The 21668-nt window shown below is 37.0% G+C and overlaps 1 protein-coding gene across 2 annotated transcripts; it reads left to right on the top strand.

The window, feature by feature from the left end:
• The first annotated feature begins 3200 nt into the window (after positions 1-3200).
• On the top strand, positions 3201-21523 carry LOC137965763 (uncharacterized). 2 transcript variants are annotated; one of them, XM_068812103.1, is made up of 16 exons: positions 3378-3385; positions 3517-3578; positions 4363-4490; positions 4740-4872; positions 11311-11467; positions 11560-11638; positions 16265-16305; positions 16412-16528; positions 16663-16743; positions 17345-17407; positions 17512-17563; positions 18854-18928; positions 19615-19662; positions 19827-19862; positions 19962-20036; positions 21075-21522. In XM_068812103.1, the coding sequence occupies exons 2-16, from the start codon at positions 3539-3541 to the stop codon at positions 21144-21146; spliced, it is 1197 nt and encodes a 398-aa protein (XP_068668204.1). In that variant the 5' UTR covers positions 3378-3385; positions 3517-3538; the 3' UTR covers positions 21147-21522. The 2 variants fall into 2 exon arrangements, with proteins under 2 accessions (XP_068668203.1, XP_068668204.1); XM_068812102.1 differs by having other exon boundaries at positions 3201-3578; positions 21075-21523.
• Positions 21524-21668: the final 145 nt, after the last annotated feature.

Genomic DNA, 21668 nt, shown 5'->3' on the forward strand with positions numbered 1-21668 from the left:
AAGAGATGCTCCCTGTTTGGCAAGCACATCTGCTGCCGAATTTGCAGATCTCGGAGTGTGAAACCAAATACAAGAAAATAGTGAGGTGATCTCTAAAATCTCCTGGAAAATTTTCCAAAGCCTCCATGGCGGAAATGAAGTGCCACGGCCCCATCCAATGACTACCTTGGAATCCCTTTCAATGTGAATTGGGCCACTACATTTATCTTTGAAAATCCGGAACCCGTTGAGAAGACCATGAAGCTCTGCAGACGTTGAGTCGGAGATGCCTAATGGACCCGCATAAAAAAACCACTGATTGCCAAATGAGTCTGAAATCACACCTCCGAAACCTGCGATCCCCGGATTGCCGAGAGAAGAGCCATCAAAATTCAATTTTAAGTATCCAACCTCTGGGGGCGCCCACTCTTTCATAACTTTAATCTTGGTCCCCAAATGCATCCTTGCTAGATTGCTCCAGTTTTCATGAATAGAAGTGCCCTTGAAAGAACAAAAAGGGTTTTTTGTCAAGAGCCAAGTGGATATTTGGCCCATCACTTTGTCCACTACATTTTTCTCATATTCAAATTTAGCCTTTAACCGCCTCCTATTCCGTTCATTCCAAATCCCCCACGGCACAAAACTGACACATGCCGATAGCATCATTTTACCCAGCCCAGGAAGGGGATAACCATAGACTGACTTGCTAAAACTGAACAAATCTGCAGAGATACATATTTGCAAAACGAAATTGCAAAAGATAGAGGACCAAACCTTCCAAGAATACGGGCATAATAACGGGTATGGCTGGCGAATTCATCTTCAATATTGCAAAGAGGACATAGCAAGTCTATTGAGGAGTGACCCCTTCTTCGAAGCACATCCGCTATAAGGATCTTATTTTGGCAAGCACTCCACGTGAAGAATTTTACCTTTGGAGGGCAACACAGACGCCACACAAAGTAAATATCAAGCTCACTATGCATTGAGTCCCAACCATTAATTTGTCTGTATGCAGATGCAACTGAGAATTTGCCGCTTTTGTCAGGCCACCATATGAGCTTGTCTGCATTAGAAGGCCTCATCCTGACATGGTTCAAAGAATCCAGTAAATGGCTTGCTTCCATTGCTTCTACATAAAAAATACCCCTTCTGGGATGGAGACTCAAAACACCTCCCTCAAAAGCATCTGCCACTATTATCTCCCTTTGAGTGGAGATAAGAAATAGATTGCTAAAAGAGTTTCTCAATGGTTCCTGTCCTGTCCACCAATCATCCCAAAATTTAAGAGACCTACCATTACCCACAAATAATCTACAAGCTGAGGAGAAATCTGGAAGAAGTAAATGAAGAGATCTCCGCTTTTTTTTTTAGATAAAGTGAAGTATTTTCCCTAGGGAAACTGTGAGGGAAAGTAAAATACTTGTTTGTGTTAGTGTGCGCAATGGAAAATGTAATGTAAAGTACTTGTTTGTATTAGTGTGAACAATATAAAATACAGTGTAAAGTACTTGTTTGTGTTAGTGTGCACGATGGAAAGTATGGTATAAAGTGCATATAGATTATTTATTAAATAAAATATTTTGATATATGACTTTTAGAAAATTAAATTAATATTAGTAATAAATAAATATATATTAAATATAACAATTAAACAAATGCTTACTTTTATATTATTAAAATTGTAATCAATTTTTAATTTTTTAATATCTAAATATGAAATAATTATACAAATATTGTGCTACATAGCGTACTACACAAACATTGTAATAATAAAAATAAAAATAACACAAATATAACTCAATTACCTTTTTAATATAAAAAAATTACAACTGTACATAAAAAAATACAACACAAAAAAATATTTAGTAGCGTTAAAACATAATAGTCAATAATTTTGCCACATCTGAATTGCTAAAACATCCAGATAATATGATGCTCTTGCAGATTGTAGTGCAACTTTCTCTAAGTACTTATTTGAGTGTCCACATCATCCTCAACATCATCACTACTATCACTGTCTTCATTTTCACTTTCATCATTTTCTTCACAATGTTCTCCACCAGAATAAAAGTTGCAGAGTTTATAGTAAACAGAAGTAACCACAATGAAACTCCTTATTCCCTATTCAGTTAAGCCAACCATGGACGAGGACTAGGTTATTACAAATCAGAGACATACCCCCCCATACATGCTTAACTATGTAAAATATATTGCTTTTATTAAATACTAATAATGATTTTTAATAGCTAATGCTCTAAACAAAGACCTACAATGACCAATTAACCATCGATTTACATAAAGAAAAATTTACCCTATTTTCTTTCGAATCGAGTCGGAGAGGTTGTAGAGAGAGGAGAGAAGTCGCCAACGGTCGTTAGTGCTGGGGACGGTGAGAGGAAGAGAGTCAAACACCGGGGAGAGGTTGTAGAGGGGGCGATTGAAATTGCATACGGTCGCAAGCAAGGGAGGAGCTGGAGAGGTTGCAGAGAGGGGAGAGATGTAGTCGAAGGTCGTCGGTGCTGGGTCGGCGAGAGGAAGGGTGTCGAACATTGAAGACAAGTCGCACAAAGGGCATTGAAATTGCCGACGGTCGCGAGCGAGCGAGAGAGAAATTTATTTTCTTTAAAACCTTCGTTCGTCAGAGTCTTCCTTCCCGACATCCCGAGCCCAATGTAACTCAGAGAGGGAAAGTGAGTTAAGAGCTCAACCCCCTCTGAATTAACTTTCCCTCCCATGATGCCTAAAATGGGGGAAGCGAAATACATTTATATTTTACTTTCCTCCTGCACTTATGCTTGACACTAACGGCTTTTGGCATATTTTACCCAGCGTTGGACCGGGCACTAACAGGTAATAGAATATAAGAATACATAGGAAGAATAACTTAAAATTATGAATGTTGAAAATCAAAAGAAGTTGACAACTATAAATAGTTTTTATATGTTTTCTATAAATAAATTATTTTTATATTATTCTGTGATTTATAATGTACTAATTCAAATAAAATAAATTATAAAAAATTACTGTTTAACAAAAGTTGTTTTTTTTTTTTTTTTGTGTATGCAGGGTTTCTTGGAAGTATTAGCTAAAGGAACGTGCAATTTGTAATTTGTAAAGGGGAGAGTAATTTTGACACTTTTGGAGGCAAAATAATAAATTAACAGCCTCTGACCCACTAGCCAGCGCGCAGTGGCGCGTCGTCCTGCTGGCAACTTCTCCCTGCGATGTACGTAGTGTAGCAGGCTTTACGATGTGCCGTACTTCGCCTCCGAGAGGCCTTCTCCCACCTAAATGCGAATGACTGTCAAAAACTCCCGTCGATCTTTCGTTACGAAAACTAACCCATTCCCTTTTCCTCTCCCATATCGCTACCTTTCTTCTGATAGACCTCCGATTTGAAGAGGTAATTTCAGGGAGATCATCCCTCTGCTCGGTTATGGCTTCAACTGAGGGCTTGGTCCCAATAACGAGGGAATATTTGGCTCGATATTATGATAAATATCCGTTCATTCCTCTGCCTGATGATGTCTCCAGGCTGTCGTCTGAGCTTCGGGGCATGTCGGAAGATCTGCTTATGCAATTACCGGCAGCCTCTGGTAGTGTTTCGTCTCCTTCATTTCCTTTGCTCCGGCCAACTGATTCGTGTTATTTTGGTTGTTGTGTGGTTGGTCCGGTGTAAATTTGATTCAGGCTTTTGATTTATGGACCTTGTGTATTAAGATGGTGACGATTTGTGGGTTTGATCTGGGCATTTATTATTTTGCCTGTGAGGATTGTATTGAGGATGCCATTAAACATTATGGATAGTTTATTTCTTTAATGAGATGTGAACTACCAATATAGTCAGTCAGAAATGGTGGCTAAATGCTCCTATAAGTTGTTTGTATATCCTTCTGTAGTACTGTTTGTTCCATTAAGTACTTACTTTTAGTCGAGCACTAATAAACCCCCAAGCTATCTTTTTGCTGTCAAACTAGTTAATCTAACTGGTAGTCATTTCTGACTTGTTGTACTAGCTAGGAATAGTTGAAGATAATTTGAGTTTGTTTGTTTGTTAAGGGGTGGAAAACCCTATAGTTTTAATTGAAATTTCTACATTTAACGTTGTAATCTTTAAAGCATTTTTTTGTGAAATCGTGGCTTGAAAAAAAGAAAAATCTTTTTGTAAATTGTGGCTTTTGTTTAGTAGTGAGCTATGAATAAAGAGAAAGTGCATGATATGGGAGGGCCATTGGTGAAGCACCTTAAAATGCACCAATGCCATATTTTCGCACCCTTGGTTTTTGTTCTCTAAGTCTATCTGGTTAAAGATCAGACCTGAGCTGTAACAAGGTAAAATCTTTACTGAGTGGGCATTTCAAATTCATCTTTCTTTTGTAGGTGAAGAAATGCTGTTGCTTGAAATAGAGTCTCCTTCTCCCCACAAAATTGATGAGAATCTATGGAAGAACAGGGAACACCTTGAAGAGATATTGTATTTACTCGACAGTTCTCATTGGCCAAGATTGGTATGTTCTTATTTTACCAAATCTTTAGAAGTCATTATTGCACATGTTATTCACCAATGATCTTGCATTTTAAAGTACTCCAATTGCAGTGATGAATTTGTAACTAGATGTTTGTTGGTGAAAATCAATTCACTTTTTTATTTTTTGGTTGTGGGTTTTCTCTCCCATTTTTAATGTAGAGGTTTATTGTTTTCAAAAAATCTTATTGCACATTTTTTATCATCTCGCCAAGTTAATGTGTTCATGCAGCTTCAAGAACAATCCACACCTGAAGACATTGAAACTGCCAATGTGCTAGGAGAACTGCAAGTGAAACTATTAAACACATTGAAGACGTTGGAGTCCTTCCAGTCCAAGAATGCTGATAATATTTTTAATACAGGTTTGTATTGACATAAACTTTATCTGTTCCAGCCTTTTTCTTTTAGTTGGCAAAACTCTTTATAGCTAGTGTCATTAGTTTTCTGTTTTTTTTTTTAAGTTAAATTTGGTTTTTTCAATTTTCAAAAGCTTGATTTGCTGATGCGTGTGACTATGCTTCTTGTTTCCTGCTGTAATGGTTAAGGGGGTTATCATATATTAGTGTTTTTTTGGTCACTTATAAGTTTATTTCAAAAAAATCTTTTGTTTTTTTTAAAAAGATTTTCGGACCCAATTAGTCAAGAACCCAAACTATTACCTGAGCTTAATTAAAGCCTTAGGCAACTGCTATGGGAGTCTTAAAGAATTGGCTTTAGGCGTTCCATGTGCAGCGTAGGTGAAAGGTGTAGAAATAATTTACAGATTGCCAAAGTCACTATCAAGTGGCATTTATGTGGTTCCTATGATATCCAAGAGCCACCAATGAATTAACTATGAAAAGAAGTCTAAATCTCAGTTTTCTGAATATTAGCCTTTATGCCAAAAACTTTGGTTATATTGAGTGAGCATTTTCAATATTTGCCTTAACAGTAATGCTTTAATTTTGTTGAGTAATTTTTCTACATGTATCTCTTACTGTCCATAAACTGTGTCCCCCTTGGCTGTTGTCCGCAATTCTTTTTTTACTTTTTTCACCTTCTCTCTTTTGCTGGGATCTGAGGAGTGCATTAATGGAAAAATGACTGCAAATGAGAAGGTTTGGGTCAAAATGACTTCTGACCATTACTTAATCATGGTTTGTGTAACATTGAAAAGAAAAAAAGATTATGTAATTTGGATCCCTTTTTTGGCGAGATAGTAATATTGTCAAAAGAAAAGAAAGGAAAATCGCAGGTCCAGAAAGGCTTAGACCATATAGAAGGAAACAATGGAATACAACAGTAATGCACTGGTGATGGAACAATTAAGCTAGTTTCACCTTTGCTGACCCAAGATTGTATGTTGTCATTAGCTACTTTGAGTACATGAGCTCTGGAAACCTAATAAGAAGAGGATGAAGTAAGATCCATGATCTTGTAAGAAACATATTGTAGCTTCCAGTCCCAACCAAATCTTGCTTGCCATATCAAATAGTATTTAATCAGTCCTTTCAACAACTAACGGGCCTCAAGAATTCTTGAAAAAGTCTTAAGCACTAAGTTGACAGCTATCATCTATGCCATAAGGCCCAGAAAATGTGAATAGCATTCTGCTTAGGGCTCATTTATTGCACCACCATAACTACTTGGACAAGGATTGCTGTATGAGCTACTATTAGGGTTTGGCAACTATGTAGAGGAGGTGGCCACTAAATAGTTTGACGTATTACATAATCCTATTGCTCACCACATGCAACTAGTGTATCCTGATGATGGAAGAGGGTGGTTTTCTGTTAGGGGTGCATCGAGCCGAGCCCGAACCTGCCTATGTTCGAGTCGAGCCTGATTTAAATATTTTGAACTCGAGCTCGAGCCTAAAATTGTTATTGAGCTCGAGCCTAAAATTGTTATTGAGCTCGAGCCCAATAATTTTAACCGAGTTCAAGCGGAGCTCGAGCTTCAACATTCATTTAAAATTTTTCAACAATTACATGTCTCGAGTTCGAGCTCCAACATACATTTAAAACTTTTTAAAAAAATACATGTCAAATAAATTGTATATGAAATTATGCATACATTTTACATAAAATTGGGCATGACCTCCACTTAAAATTGAGCATAAGGGTGGTATTGAATCGAGCTGAATCTGAACCTTCCTATGTTCGAGCCGAGTTTGGTTTAAAGATTTCGAACTCAAGCTCGAATCGACCTAGCCTCAAGCCTAAAATTTTAATCGAGCTCGAGCCTAATAATTTTAACCGAGTTCGAGCTTGAGCTCTAGCCGAGTTCGAGGTTAACGAACATTTAATTCTCTACATAAAATATATGTCAAATAAATTATCTATAAAATTATGCATACATTTTTAAAAAAAGAATTATAGGGGAGGTTCGGGATTGAATCTCGATAATGGATGAGAACCCACCAATATTAATCTTTTTTACCCCAAATGTTGTCTAGCTTATTTTGTAATTTTTGAATCTGGCCATAAATTTACTATGGCCTCCTTAGTGCCCCTGATTGAAAATTTATATTCTAGGAAAAACTAGAAATGTTTTTCCTAGGATACACATTTTCAAAAAAACCTTTAAATAAAATCTTATTACTATTAGAGACTTACTAGAAAATTACAAGAAATATTTTAAAATTTTCTTAGGAAAGTTAAATGGACTTCTTATTGCCTCTTCTAGGGAAATAAATAAAAATTAATAATCAATCTAATATATTACTATACTTATCGATAAATTTTTAATCAAATAAAATGTCAAACACAAAATTGCTATGAAAATTGCCTCATGCTAAAAGTATCATAGCATCAACTGTCAAATACTTATTCAAAATTTTTCTGTACGGTTTTCTAGCCCATCTTGGCAAGAAAATCTTACTTAGAAAATTATATGATTTTTTAATAAGAATTTCTAATTAGAAAAATGTTTTCCAAAAAACATGAGGCACTAATAGTCCCTATATTTCTACTAAAAATATCTTTTCAACATTTATTGAAAAAACCACTAATAGTCTCTAGAAACGTATTTCTACTAAAATGTCTTTTCAATTTCTTCAAGAGCCATGAGGGAGGGACAATTTTTTATTTTTTTTACTTGTTTATGATCTCGTACGTGTGACTTTCACATGTGCGAAATCGACTTCACACGGGGGGGGGGGGATTATTTCTCCCAACTTAGGTAACTCTCTCTGGACTCTGGTTTTCCGCCGAGACGACGCAGCGGCGAAGAAATCGGAGGGAAGGGGATGTAGCGGCCGGCGAGGAGCTCTCGACGGTGACAGAAGCGGCCAGAGTGGCAGACGGGAGGGACTGGGCGTCCGGCCCGCTCTCGCTACCGCGACTCGCCCGTTAACGAGCCGGCTCGTTAACTCAAACAAGACGTATCTGGATCTTGAACTCGGTTCGAGATCTAGATATACCGAATCGAACCGAGCCAAGCTCGAGCCGGCTCAGTTCGAAGCCACCCCTACTTTCTGTAAGCTAGTCCCCTGGTATTGCCAAGTGCATTGATGCTGAAGCGAATGCTCTATTCCACAGGCTCTGTTTTGCTGCCAGGTTCAGGACCTCACCTTTGATCATTGAAGGAGACTTGACCACAATTGGGAAAGTAATTCTGCCCCCTCTTGTTGTCTCCTCTGTATCTTGAGGAGGTGGAAGACATTGCCAATCCTCTCAATTTAATCTGACATCACATTCCTCGTCTGCTAACATGGGCCACTGATTCTCTAGCATATACCCTGTTGTTCTCAATTGGTTTGCTTACATTCTAGTGTTTCTTTTTTATTTCTTTTTTGATGTTATATCTGTGAACACATGTGTTTTAGGCATGACGTTTGTTCTCCCCCTCTAATAAAATACACACGCCATTCAAAAAAAAAGAAAGAAAGAGAGAATGGCTCATCAAACCCAGAAATTAACTTGGCCTGAATCATGGTTTTTCACCTGAATGAGTTTATGTTCTAAGGGACTGCAACATGGTCAGTAGTGGGAAAGACCTCCTCAAGGGATTATGTTACACCTAAAAGCCCCCCTGGAATCTAATTTTAGTCCTCGAAAGTTCATAAACCTGGGGTTAGTGCCCCAAATGGATTCTTGAAGATCAAGTTCATGTCCAACATGAAGATCATGTCAGTCATGTACATGAAGATCATCTTCGCATTTGGTGTTAGTGTTAATAACTTCATGTGCACTGGAAAACAGTTTCCAGTGTTAGTGCCCCAACATGAGAAAAACATAAAAAAAAAGAGAATCTCTAAACCTTTACAATACACTTAATTACAATATAATCTTTAAACTCCAAATTAGGTAAAACAACCATTATTACTACACGAATAAATTATTTAATGTATAATTAAATATATTAATATATTTATTAATTGAATTAGATATATTATTATGCATTAATATGGTAATTATATGAGCCAATGAAATACGCACATGATTAATTACAAATAATAAATAAATAACGTGGAGTTATTAATAACGTGGAGTTATTAATAACGTTATAAATAAAAAAAATGAAAGTAATACATGGAGTTATTAATAACATATGATATACTTGAACCTAAAAATGAATAATTTAAGAGAAAAAATTGATCTAATCATAAATTTAACACACTATATATTTGTATATAATATATTTTATGTATTATTAATTAATAATATATTATCACAAAATTTAAAACCATTGGTTTAATTAACTATAGCAATTGGATAATTATGCCAAGATAATTTATCAAATATTTATTTTAAAAATATTTTAATTATGACTATTAAATCACTATTTTTAATATAGTAATTATAAAATAAATGTATTAAATAAATAAAAATAATTATTTTATAAATAAATTTTATAAAGTAATGACGATAGTTTTAAACTATCGTCGTCTTCCTCAGGGTCGTCGTCTTCGTCAGGGGCGAGCTAGCGGGCAACGACGACGGCGGGCAACGCCGATAGAGGCGGCGCTTCGACGGTACGCAGAGAGGGAGAAGAGAGGGAGGCCGAGAAGTCCAAATGTCAAAATCGAAGAAAAACGAAACTGAAACAGGGGAAATCGCAAGAAATTGGAAGGTCTTTTGGGGGAAAAAATGATAGCGTGAGGGAGAAGGGAGTGAGATGCCGAAAGGGAGAAGAGAGGGAGAAGAGACAGAGAGATAAGAGAGAGGGAGAAGCGAGCGGGAGGTTCAGAGGGAGAGCGAGTCCGAGAAAGAGAAGGACGCCGGAAGAACGTTTGCAGTGAGAGATGGAGGCAGTAGAGAGGGAGACCGGAGAGGGACGGCGGAGACGAGAGAGCGAGCAGAGAGCTCGGGCTTCACGGAGACGACAGAGGGCTGCGGGAACGAAATGAGCGAAATGAAAAAAAAAAAGAGCGAGACGGTCGAGCCAGAGAGAGCCCGCGCGAGAGAATCAAGTGGATGATTATCAAAATCGGGCAGAAAGCACTTTCCGCCCGTTACTCTTGAGACATGAACTCTTGATTCATGTATATTCATGTACATGACATGAATTTCGGCCCCCCTAACGACATCAGGACATGAACTGCGTAATGCGCATGAAGATCATGTCCTGAGTCATGTGCACTAACCCCCCCAAAGCCTAATTCCAAGAAAACACTGAGGTTTAAGCTTTCACGATACTTTCTGAATGCTTGAATCATGGGAAGAGGTGAGATCAGGGTGGTGTATGAGCTGTTAAAGCATCTACATTTGACGCAATGAACATTCTCCACAAGGTCAACTTTTCAGTCCCACGTTGCTAGAGCCATTTTGCTAGGAGAACTTGGTTTGTTGGTTTAATTAATTTGATTCCTGCACCTAGACTTTCTGGCATGCAAACTTCCTTATAGTTGACCAAGTGGCATCAAAACCTCATAAAAAAAGCTTTTATAGTTCAGGGAGTTTTTAGAAGTAAAAACCCTCATAAACTCCCTGAAGTGCCACTTGGTTGTACAGTGATTTGGACATTACTTCTAGAAGCATGTAACTCACGAGAGGCTTTAGGACATCTCTGTAGTACTTATCATAAAGCTGTTCAACATTATTCCACAAAAGAAGATATTAGTCATAAAAGTGATCTTGTACGAGATTCCCGCAAAAATCCACTACCAAGAAAAATCTGATAATAGCTTACACCTAAGGTCCAAGGTTAGATCATGGAAGACAACCCTGATGTGCTGTAATACTAACCTAAATGAGGCCCCAACAAAATCCTGCAAAACATGACACTGCTTATAAGTAAGATCAACTAAAATATAGATAAAAATCCAAAAAATACAGAAAATAAGCTTCTAAATCTCTTAACCAGAATTTGTCCTAAAGTAGTGCTCCTTATTGAGAAAAGTGGATGTGAATGCTTCTTTTCTCCCTTGTGTAAATTGCTTATGGCGCTTCTTCTTCTTCCGCAGGGAACCAAACAGGTATGAGATTCCTATCCTGTCAACCTGACTTATAAGTAGTTCAAGCCTCATAACCACTTTGTTCTCTTCGATCATTACTTCTCCTTGTTTGCCCTTGACTTTTTTATGAACTGTCTGACAGATTTTAATTAATTCCACCAGAGAATTTGGTCATATCTAGTTGCATGCCCTAAGACTGTTAATAGCAGCAGGCAAATAGGTTTTCCAACCCTTAAAAAGCTGTTTGAGAATCTCGTTTAGTATTCTGCATTTTTGCCTTTAGATTTTCTATTGTCCTTAGCTGTTACAGTTTGCATGTATCAGTTGTTTTTTTCTTTGTGAGTGGTAATTAATGAATCAGTTATGCTGAGCCATTTCTAAGATACTTTTGGCAATTGATCAGGGGATCTGTAATTTGCAGTTATGTCCTACATGCCCCAAGATTTTCGTGGTTCACTCATTCGACAACAAAGAGAGCGTTCAGAGAGGAGCAGGCAAACTGAGGTTGATGCTCTGACGAGCTCTGGGGGTAGTATCTGTGAAAGATATGCTTTACTATGGAGACAACAAATGGAAAGGTGACATACCTACACTTAGAAGGTTGAACCTTGGCCTTTTAATTGTAGTGAGAAGTTTGAAAGACTTAGTGCTCTTGTTTGTTATTCTCCAGACGAAGACAGTTAGCTCAGCTTGGTTCTGCAGCTGGGGTCTATAAGACACTAGTGAAGTACTTGGTTGGAGTTCCTCAGGTACATCTTTAGTTTTTAAGCTCCTAATCATATGTTTGCATCTGTTCTCTTTGTATTTTATAGTGTAATCAATTAATATATTTTCAATGTGAAACAAAACCATGAGCAACCCTCTTACTGACTTGGAGGTTAGACATTAATTGCATTCTCATTACGTGTATCTTTTTATTTGTTTTTTTTCTTTTAAGAATGCAATCATTCTTATAACAACCTGCCCTCCCTCTGCTTTTGTTTTTAGGGGGGGGGGGGGGGGGGGAGCGGTTAACAAATGTACTTTTCCCCCTCATCTAATGAAACTCCCCTTCACTTTCTCAAAAAATTAAACAAGTAATACATTTATCAGCGCTGGCGCCACAACATGCCCAACATCCCTTACAGAAGGGAATCCAGCAGTGCAACCCCCATGCCGGTGGATGTAGCCCCGGATGACCTCAATTTTCCACCCACTGGAGAGTTTTGTTTCCCTCCACCGGATGACCATATGCAGCAATTCTTCACAACACTACAATCTGAACGGAGTAAATTTGATGAGGAAACATGGAGTCGGATGATGGAACTTGCTAAGAAAATGGGAGTGACCTATAAAAGGTATTTGCCAAGCGACAAGTCTACCCCTGGAGTTAACAACAATGACCGTCAATGTTTGTTATTTCTTGTAATGTACACGACATTAGTTCCCCCCGGATGTGTGTCACTGTGCGCAATCTTCTTGTCAAAAGTCATCCATCTATTGTTATATTACAAGAAACTAAATATCAAAGTCTATCTAACTTCACTATTCATGACTTATGGGGATGTCCTAATTTGGAATGGCTGGCTATTAAGTTATTGGCTTCTCAGGAGGAATCCTCCTCCTTTGGGACTTGTCGGTTGTTTATGCGGTGGATCATATCATTGGCACTTTTTCTATCGGTATTAAATTACGGGACAGGTGTACTGGCCTTTCTTGGGGCCTTGCAGGAATTTATGGGCCCACTCGCTATCGGGATCTTCCCTTTCTTTGGGAAGAGCTCTCTGACCTTCTTCCTTGATGGTCTATCCCTTGGCTCATTGTTGGAGACTTTAATGCAATCAGATTCTGCAGTGACAAATCCCCCCCAACAACCAAAATTTCTTCCACTATGCGCAATTTTGAAGATTTTATTGGAAGTTTTGAACTAGAGGAGATTAGCCTTTTGGCAAAAGTTTCACATGATCCAATGGGCAAAAACCGCCTATCCTCTTGAAGCTTGATCGTTTCTTTGCCACTAAGGAGTGGCCGAGACTTTATGTTAATGTTTGTGGCTGGGTTTTGAACCGTGCAGGATTTGACTATTGGCCTATTCAGATTGATACTAAAATTGACCAATGGGGCCCGACTCCCTTCCAGTTTGACAACTCTTGTTCCTGCATTGCTCCTTCACCTGACAAGTATGGTTGTCGCTGCTTTGCAGCTTGGGCTTCCAGTTTTGTACTCCTTAGGACTTGTACACTTTGCGTTTCTTCCCCTCTGGGATGCGCCTTCCCATGCTGGGCAAACTCCTATTATTTGCTTGCATGACCCACATCCTTTGGTGCCTCTGGAAGGAGAGGAATGCTAGGAGATTTGAACACACATGTCTATGGAGGTCTCTTGTACTGCCACGTGTCTCATTTCTGCCTAGATGCACTCCGGGAAGGAATTTCAATGCCTCTCTTGTGCCCCCCTCCGCACCAACTGGAAGGTAATCGCTCAAATGTCTACTCTCACCCGTCTCCTCGGATGGTTGCATGGGTTTCCCTCCCGGGCTAGCCACACTTTGACAGGTGTGCTCTCGGATGCCCTGGTTTGGCGGGCTTTAGCGGAGTGATCTATGGTGCTAATGGAACCACTATTATTTCCTACTTGGGCCTCTTGGCATTGCTGATTCGACTACGGCGAAGCTATTTGGACTTCACCGCAGACTCCGTTTCTTCCATGATCACCGCTCATTGTGGAAGGAGATTCTCGGGTGGTCATCGGTTGGCGCTTCTCCTCCTTCCCACCCTGACGTCACTGGCAGATTTATCTTGATATTATGGATCTCATACCCTCTATTCTTATACCTGGTCCTATGTACTCAGATCAGCCAATTCGGCTGCAGATTCTTGTGCTAAATTGGGTCTCTCCCTTCAATCCCTTGTAGTAAGGGGAGGCTTCTCTTGATGTTTCTTTTTCTTTCTTGAAATAAATCATCTCCACTTGAAAAAAAAAGTCTACTAAAGAGTAATACAGTTTGATGTTGAATATGTATTGAGTAAGTCTCCACTTTAGTACACATACATGTGTTTAGGTGTGATTGTTAGTTTTGGATTGATCGACTGTTGAGTCAACAACATGACCTATTAGATTGATTAACCCCAATTGCAAATATTAGGTAACACAATTCCTGCTGCACAGAAAAGCCATGTTCCTAAGTCTCATCCATCTACCAATAAAAGAAAAGAAAGTCCTGCTCAGATGTCCCAATTTATATGAAATAAAGTGCACTTTTGGATTAAAAATTGGCAAAATGCCATGTAAAAGCATTGGGTATCTGCAGTTGTCATTTGACATATTATATAGAGCTTTTGGTTGTTTAGGAAAAAACAATGTAGATGTTGTAGAATCTTGTCTACATAATTTTCGGCTGATTAACATGTCTACAAGTGCAACACGTAGCTATTCCCAGATTTTGATGGTCTCGAGAAATTCATATTTCCAATATGTTGTTTATTTGTGACTTGATCGGGAGATGGGAAATTCCCAGATTTGATTGGGTTGAATGATGACTACATGGCTCCCTTGTGGAAGAAGAAAGTCATCTAGAGAAATTGAAGATATATAAAAGGAGGAAGAAGAAGAAGAAAGAAGAAGACTCAAAAAACAATTGTTTTTTTCATTTTTTTGGAAAGTTGTTGTTTTAGGAAAGTACTCTATTTTGGTACTTTCTATATGGGGAAAGTCAGCATGTCTCCACTTTTAATAGTTTCCTAGTTTGTCTATAAGTACCATTTAAGAGAGTTTTCTCTAGACAAATGTTTGGTTAGTAAGTTTCCTTTATTATAGTCAATTTAGGAAAGTCATAAAGTTTGTAACTCCATTAGTACTGGAATTCTTTCCCATCAGCTGATTTCAATATTGAAAGTCACTATTCAATTGTAATTAGGATGTCTACACATAGGAGATTTCAACTGTGATAATGTTACTTATTTTGGCAAGTCTTTAGATGTTTAGAGTCTATAAATAGGTGAATCTGCTATAACTTTGAACAAGTATTGAAGAATAATACAAGTTTTTTTTGGTTACTAGAGCACCATTCTCTTTCTTTTTGCTGAAAATAGTTTCTTAGTAGATTTTTCTCTTGTGCTAGCTACTGCTAGTTAAAAAACAACCCCTGAAAATTCAAGTTCTTTCCTTGGTGCCTTCTCTATTGATTTCATTTCTGTAATTTGGCGGCGTTATTGAACCTTGCATTCAGCACCCTTATCTTAAACTTTGGTACCAGCTCAAATGGAAACCTGTAACTGTAGGTTGTGGGTCTTTTTTTGGCATTTTCTGTCACTTGCCTCTCTGATATTTTTTTTGAAAAACTTGCCTCTCTTATATGCAGGTTTGATTTAAGTCATAGATTCCTCTGAAGATCATGTATTAATTTTTATCATGGGGATTAATTCTATCAGCTATATCTATTTATGGAAGGCGATTCAGCATGTGTAATTTGTTGTTCTGCATTTTTGTTATTTTCTTATGAGGACATTTGGGTACATCAAGAATTGTGTAGTCAAAACATTTAAGGTGGAGTCATGTCGAAAGGGAAGTAAAAATGTTGTGGGGGCAGTTGCCAAAATCTTCTCTCTCTATTTTGGGTTGGATTTCTATTTGAGTTTCATGGCTGTACCAAAATATATATTGTTGCCAACTTTGGGGAAAGAAGATTGTAAAATTGTAGTTCTGGTTGAGGAGAAAGGTTCTACTACTTACATTGATGCCATCATTTTGCTGATGGTACGACCTGTGTGCTGAACCTAGCTCAAATGGTACATGGTCGTACTGTTTCGGGTTAAGATGATGTTTTAGTGGTGCTATTTAATTATATAATGCTTTCACTTCCTAGTGGTTTGTAGTGCAGTTGACACTTGTATACCATTTTCATGCTTCTCCCTTATGGACGGTTCCAGTGGTAAAGGAGCCAAACATTTTTTTATGTTTCTTTTAACTAAACTGTTGGATAAAATTGAATCCCCCTAGGAATCGCCGCCTATAATTACAATGGTATGGTTGAAATTTTTCATCAATTTGACCATCCTCCCATCTTATTACCAAGTCTTTGCTGGTAACATGTCCACTTTTATGTAGATGTTTAAAATCTCAATAAACGGATGAGATTGAAACAAGTTACCACATTGTAGGGCCTTCCAGTTGATAGTGGAATTATTTTGGGTGGTTTGTGTGATAACCGGGCATTAATATTTCTCAAAAAGTTTTCTAAATTGTTGTTTATCTTCAGATTTAGAGAGTTTTTTTTTTTTTTAAGGTGGATGAAGGATACGATAAATAGAATCGAGTGCTTGAATTTATATATAGGTTCTCTTAGAAATATCATTCTTTTCGGTTAATTATACTGTGGCTTTCCATGCTTATTTCAGGTTTTACTGGACTTCATAAAACAAATAAATGATGACCAAGGGTATGTGTGAGTTATCACTTGCCATACTTTCGTATCTAACATGTTGTAACCACCTTTCTCAAAAAAAAAATGTTGTTACCTATCATGATAGCGTATCTTACTTTAGGCCTATGGAAGAACAGCGACAACGGTATGGGCCATCATTATACAGCCTTACACGCATGGTTCTTTCGATTCGACTCTTCTTTCATCTTTCTTGGGGGCGTTTTGAGACAAAAAAGCTGTGAGATATCTTGCTTGATTAGTTTACATGCATTATCATATGGTTTTGCATTGTCCAGTTTTACATTTTGTCTTTGCACTTGCTTCTTGGTCATAGGTCTAGGTCTTACTTGTTAACATGTTTTTATTGAGCAGGGAGAGGCAAACTTTAGCCATTTTGGAAAGAGCAGTCAATGTGTACACAGCTGAGTTCGAAAGATTTCTCAAATTCATAGGGTATTGCTTATTGTTTTTTTTCAACTGCTTTTACATTTTTCTATCTCCATGCACTGTCATTTTTTTTTTTTATTATTTATAGAAATCTACTCTCATTTCTTTCTTGCATAAGCTCAATGCCTGAAACATTTATTCTTGTATGCCACTTTAAACTTTTTTTGTTCTACAGTTGTTATTTCAAATCCGATATTTTCCTGCTTTTTTCAGTGATATCTGATATTAAACAGAAAGATCACTTTCCAGACTCAAGATGTTCAAATGGCCAGTAGAATTGAAATTGTCTTGTCTTTTTTTCGTTTAGGGTTGGTTAGTGAATTTATGAGCCAACTCATTTTTAAAACTCTAGCCTTTAACTTTACATAGTAGTTGTTTGAATTATTTCTCAAATAATAAAATTCACTTAATCTTTGAAAAATCATGTAGCATGGTTATGCCAATTTTTGTTTGAACGATTGTTTCATGTAAATGATAAAATGCAACCATTCATGGCCGGACTCACAAGCTACTAGTGCAAAGATGAAAGCATACTCTCTGAGACATTATAATCAGTTGACTACCGTTTGTTCAACACAAAGCTGATATGCTGATTCTTGACCTATAGTGAGGTGTTCGCAAACTCACCCTTCTTTATTTCAGCAGAAGATGCTGGTGCTGCAGACTTGAGGCAAGTCTCCTCTTTACTGGTTTAGAGGCCATAGACAATGGTTTTTTGTCAAAGAGCAAATATCATACTTCCATTTTTGTTTTTGTATTTTTTTTCTTTTACAGGAAAAAGGATGATTATAGAGAAGCAATAATTCCTGCTGGGAATACTTTTGAGGTGTGTTTATTGGCAAACTTTTGGAAATGTGTGTTGACACTTTGCTTCAAAGTGGTCAAGTGAAGTGAAAACTGTCTCAGACTCTCACTGACCTAGCTTTCTTGTTTCTATGTTCTAGAGCCTCATTTTTGGATTTTCTATTACTAGAAGACTTCATTTGAGGGATTTTTTAAGACAATATCTGAATCCCTTGGTGCTGTTAGGGCATGTTGAGGGAAAGTGAAAGTGAAATTGAAATTGAAATTGAATTCACTTTTTTTTTTTAAATGAAATTGAATTCACTTTCACTAGCCTAAAAGCGTCAGTCAGCGCCACTTAAAACGAGTGAAAGTGAATTACCTTTGTAATTCACTTTCACTCGCTCTTAAGTAAAATTAGTAAAAGTGAAATTTGAGGCCTCATCCTTTGAATTCACTTTCACTCTCGCGCTTGATGCCCTAGCTTCTCATTCTCCTGCTTCCTCCCTCTTTTTTTTCTCTCGCCTTGCTTCGATCCTCTCCTATCACCCGCCTCTCGACCCTCTCCTCTCTCCCCCCTTTAACTTGTTACAAATAAAATATATAAATTATGTACTTTTATAAATTTATGACTTTTAATAATATATTTAATTACTAACTTAAGAGTGAGAATTTAGATATTGTAAAAGTAACAATTTGATTAAGCATCTAGATATTATAAAAGTAAACATTTTTTGTTTAGCTATTTTTTAATATTCAATTAACTTAAATTTTAAATTTTTTGTTTAGCTATTTATTTATTTAGACAAATCTAAAATCTATATTATTTTATTAATAAAAATTGAAATAAAACCATTTTATAAAACTTAAATCTATCAAAGTATTTAATATAATAAAATATCTTCTTTATTTATTTATATAAATTCATGAATTTTAATATAATATTTAATTACTAATTTAGGAGTGAGAATTTAGATATTGTAAAAGTAACTATTTGATTAAGCATTTGGACATTATAAAAGTAAACATTTGTGTTTAAGTATTGTATTTTTATATTCAATTAAATTAATATTTTTAATTTATTTTCCACTTATTTATTCTATTTTGTTAATCTAAATTTAAATAAAACTATCTTATTAAGGTTAAGTCTATCAGAGTATTTTATTAGTAAACTCTTCTACTCTCCACTGCATTTTTTATTGTGCACAATAACACAAGAAAGTAATTTACATTGCACTTTCCACTGTGCACACTAATATAAAAAAGTAATTCACTGTCACTTTCACTTTCTATTTCACTTTGAAAATGCACGAACCCCCTATTTGTTTTTCAGGTCTTATTGACAGTGGAATCTGTGAATTCATATATTGCTTGGGATTTCTCTTTAGTACAAGGGAAAATGACAGGGGTATTTTTCTTGAAACCTTATACCATGTGCTGCTACATACTTCTTTTACAAGCACATTCAATAGCTTTTTATGTTGATGACTAGAAGTAGGTTGCAATCAATTATTAATTATTTATACAATATAGAGCTTGAACCATGAATTGAGTTCTAAACAATTGTACTATTACTTGTCAGTCAATCTCTGCATCTTGATGTTATATTTAACTTTGGAGAACTGAAGAACTTTAAATGCGACAAATCCAAATTGGTTTTTGTCTTTTACAAAAACGTGCTATTTGAGCAACTGGTTGAGTTTTGAAATGGTCACATATGAATGACAAAAATTTCCTCTCTGAGTTTTGGTCAAATTTAAATAGCTAATTGGTACATGTAATCTGAATATCAGACATTAGTCTAATTGATTACTGTCAAAATTTATGTGCACAATGTTTGATTAACACCTCATCTGTATAAAGATTGATAAGCTTGCGTGCTATGTGCATTGCTCTGCCTCAGCAACCGGAAGTGCATACATTAGACTAATTCATTACTGTAAAAAATTCTTTGCGGGAAGTTTGATTAGCACCTCATGGGGAAAAGATTGAAAATGAAGTTTTCTTTGTGTGCACCTCCATCTCAGACTACTGTATGTGCGTATAAGATATACATGTCATATTTTGTTGATAAAAGCCATCTTTTGTGGATAGGATATTGGCTTCCGGATGGAGTATATGAATCCTTCTGGGGAAATTACTGTAAGTCATATAAGAGTATTTGACCAAATTCACAATTCCAGAGCCAAGTTCCTACCAATCTTGCGTTTCAGTCCAGCTAGTTTATTTTCTCTTTTTTTGACTTGCGTTTATAGATTTAATATTAAGTTCTTCTTGTTTATTTATTGAGGATATTGATCTTGCAGCTGATTCTGCCGTACCGGCGATACGAGTCCAGCCAGGTGCAGTTGAAGATTTAGCTATTGGACCATCTCGTTTACAACTAGAGAGTAATTGAAGAGTCTTTGCATGTAACTTTGTTATTGATTGGCTTTTTGCAGGGAAACTTCTGTGCATGTATGACGGGATGCTACAAGCTCATTTGGGACAATACCTATTCAACATTCTTCAGAAAGGTATGTCAATAACTTAACTAGTGACCTCAAAATTCAGAAGATAATTTGTTCCTTTTTCTTTTCAACACTGGTCATAGTCCTCATTGGTGGTGTATGACTGAAAGAAAATTCTTATGCTCTCTCCTCTCCTTCTCTTGTGTAAATTTTAATGAGTGTTATTAAACCTGGACTAGACCTGTCGGTTGAACCAGAGTCAATTGAATCCAGTTCTCTCCACTGGGCCAAATACTATAGAAGACTTGGAAATGACTCAAAACCGGGTTTACCAGGCCAGGTATGGCGATTCTACCGGTGAACCAGCTAACCTAGCCTGGTCAACTGGGTCCTTTCCTCTGTGGTACACAGAAACAAGGGTGGGTGTTGACCGCCACTGTCCCCTTTATTTGGCACCTGCAAGAGAAGAACCCTTAGAAGTCAAAATAAAAGGGATAGGGGCAGCGGCACTCTCCCCCTCCCTATCCCTCTCCCTCTCATTGTATACCCCTCTTTTCATTTGCATGAAAGGGGGGGGATTCCTCCTTTCATTGTAGAATGGTAGTGGGGAAGGGTGCATAGCCCTGCTAGTGGTGGGGGTATCGGTTTTGTGATACGTATTGAACACCCTGAAATCTTATTCATATTGGTTGATAGAAGGAATGTATTGGCTGTATCTCCCTAGGCAAAATCTGATATGCATTGGCCAATATGCGAAGTTGATCTAGGTTTAACTAGACTGCCCACCTTGGCCATACCCTTCCCCATACTTTCCCATCTTTTGACTTCCAGTTGATCTAGGTTTAACTAGACCGGGCACCTGGATGAGCCGTTATCGAATCAAGGTATGAAATAGACTTTAAAATGAAGGAGGTTGGACTCAAGTCAGACTAAAGTTCACTGCACCCAACTTTTGCGTTCTTTAAAAAGTTATTCTATTCACAACAATGCTATTATCCCTATTGCATTGTTAAAATTGAATCAAAATAAAAAAAATTCTCAACTGAATGCATGGGATGATAAATGTGATTCTGACACCCAATTTCTATGCGCCCTGTTTTGCAGAGCATGCGTTACAAAGTAGATTGTATACCTCCTGTTACCGATATTCCACCGTCAACAGCCGGAGCTGCATAGGATTGCCAAAATTCTTTTTATGCGTATCCTTTGTGCATATATATTCATCTGGTTGAATTAAATTTAACGTCACTGAACTGTTTTGAGGGTATTTGTTTCTAGTTTTATCTGGGAAACCTTGTATCCGATACTGACTAGCTGACATAACTCTGGGAAATGTACATTCAGTTCTTAAAAAATGACGAAGAAAAAGGAAAAAACAGACTTCTATCTGAAGGAGAAACTGGGAGTAGGAAATGTCTGGTAATTGAGGAAGCATCTAATCTCATTTTCAGTTATTCAGCTGAGAACATCACAGAACCCTTGTTGTCTTGATGAACCTTATTTCAAGTTTGAATTCAAGCTAAGCTCAAATAAAAACTGAACTAAATCGAACTTTTTACGAGCCAGTTTGGCTTGGTGTCGCTTGTACCTATTAATGTCCAACATGAATATTTGGTAGGTTATACAGTATTGTTCTGTAGTACTACATTAAATTGTTACATCAGATCAGGCCATACGGGTTAATTAAATTGAAGTCAT

Source organism: Aristolochia californica, unplaced genomic scaffold, assembly GCF_029961685.1.
Source record: "Aristolochia californica isolate CCGP_79_NKW_82.1479 unplaced genomic scaffold, dmAriCali1.0.hap1 SCAF_5, whole genome shotgun sequence".
In the NCBI taxonomy this organism is placed as follows: domain Eukaryota; kingdom Viridiplantae; phylum Streptophyta; class Magnoliopsida; order Piperales; family Aristolochiaceae; genus Aristolochia; species Aristolochia californica.

Coding starts and splice junctions, on each gene's coding strand:
- LOC137965763 (XM_068812102.1), top strand. CDS start 3,419: ATGGCTTCAACTGAGGGCTTGGTCCCAATAACGAGGGAATATTTGGCT. Junction 16,529..16,662: donor CGTTTTGAGACAAAAAAGCT/GTGAGATATCTT, acceptor TTTATTGAGCAG/GGAGAGGCAAACTTTAGCCA. Junction 17,564..18,853: donor CTGCTGGGAATACTTTTGAG/GTGTGTTTATTG, acceptor TTTGTTTTTCAG/GTCTTATTGACAGTGGAATC.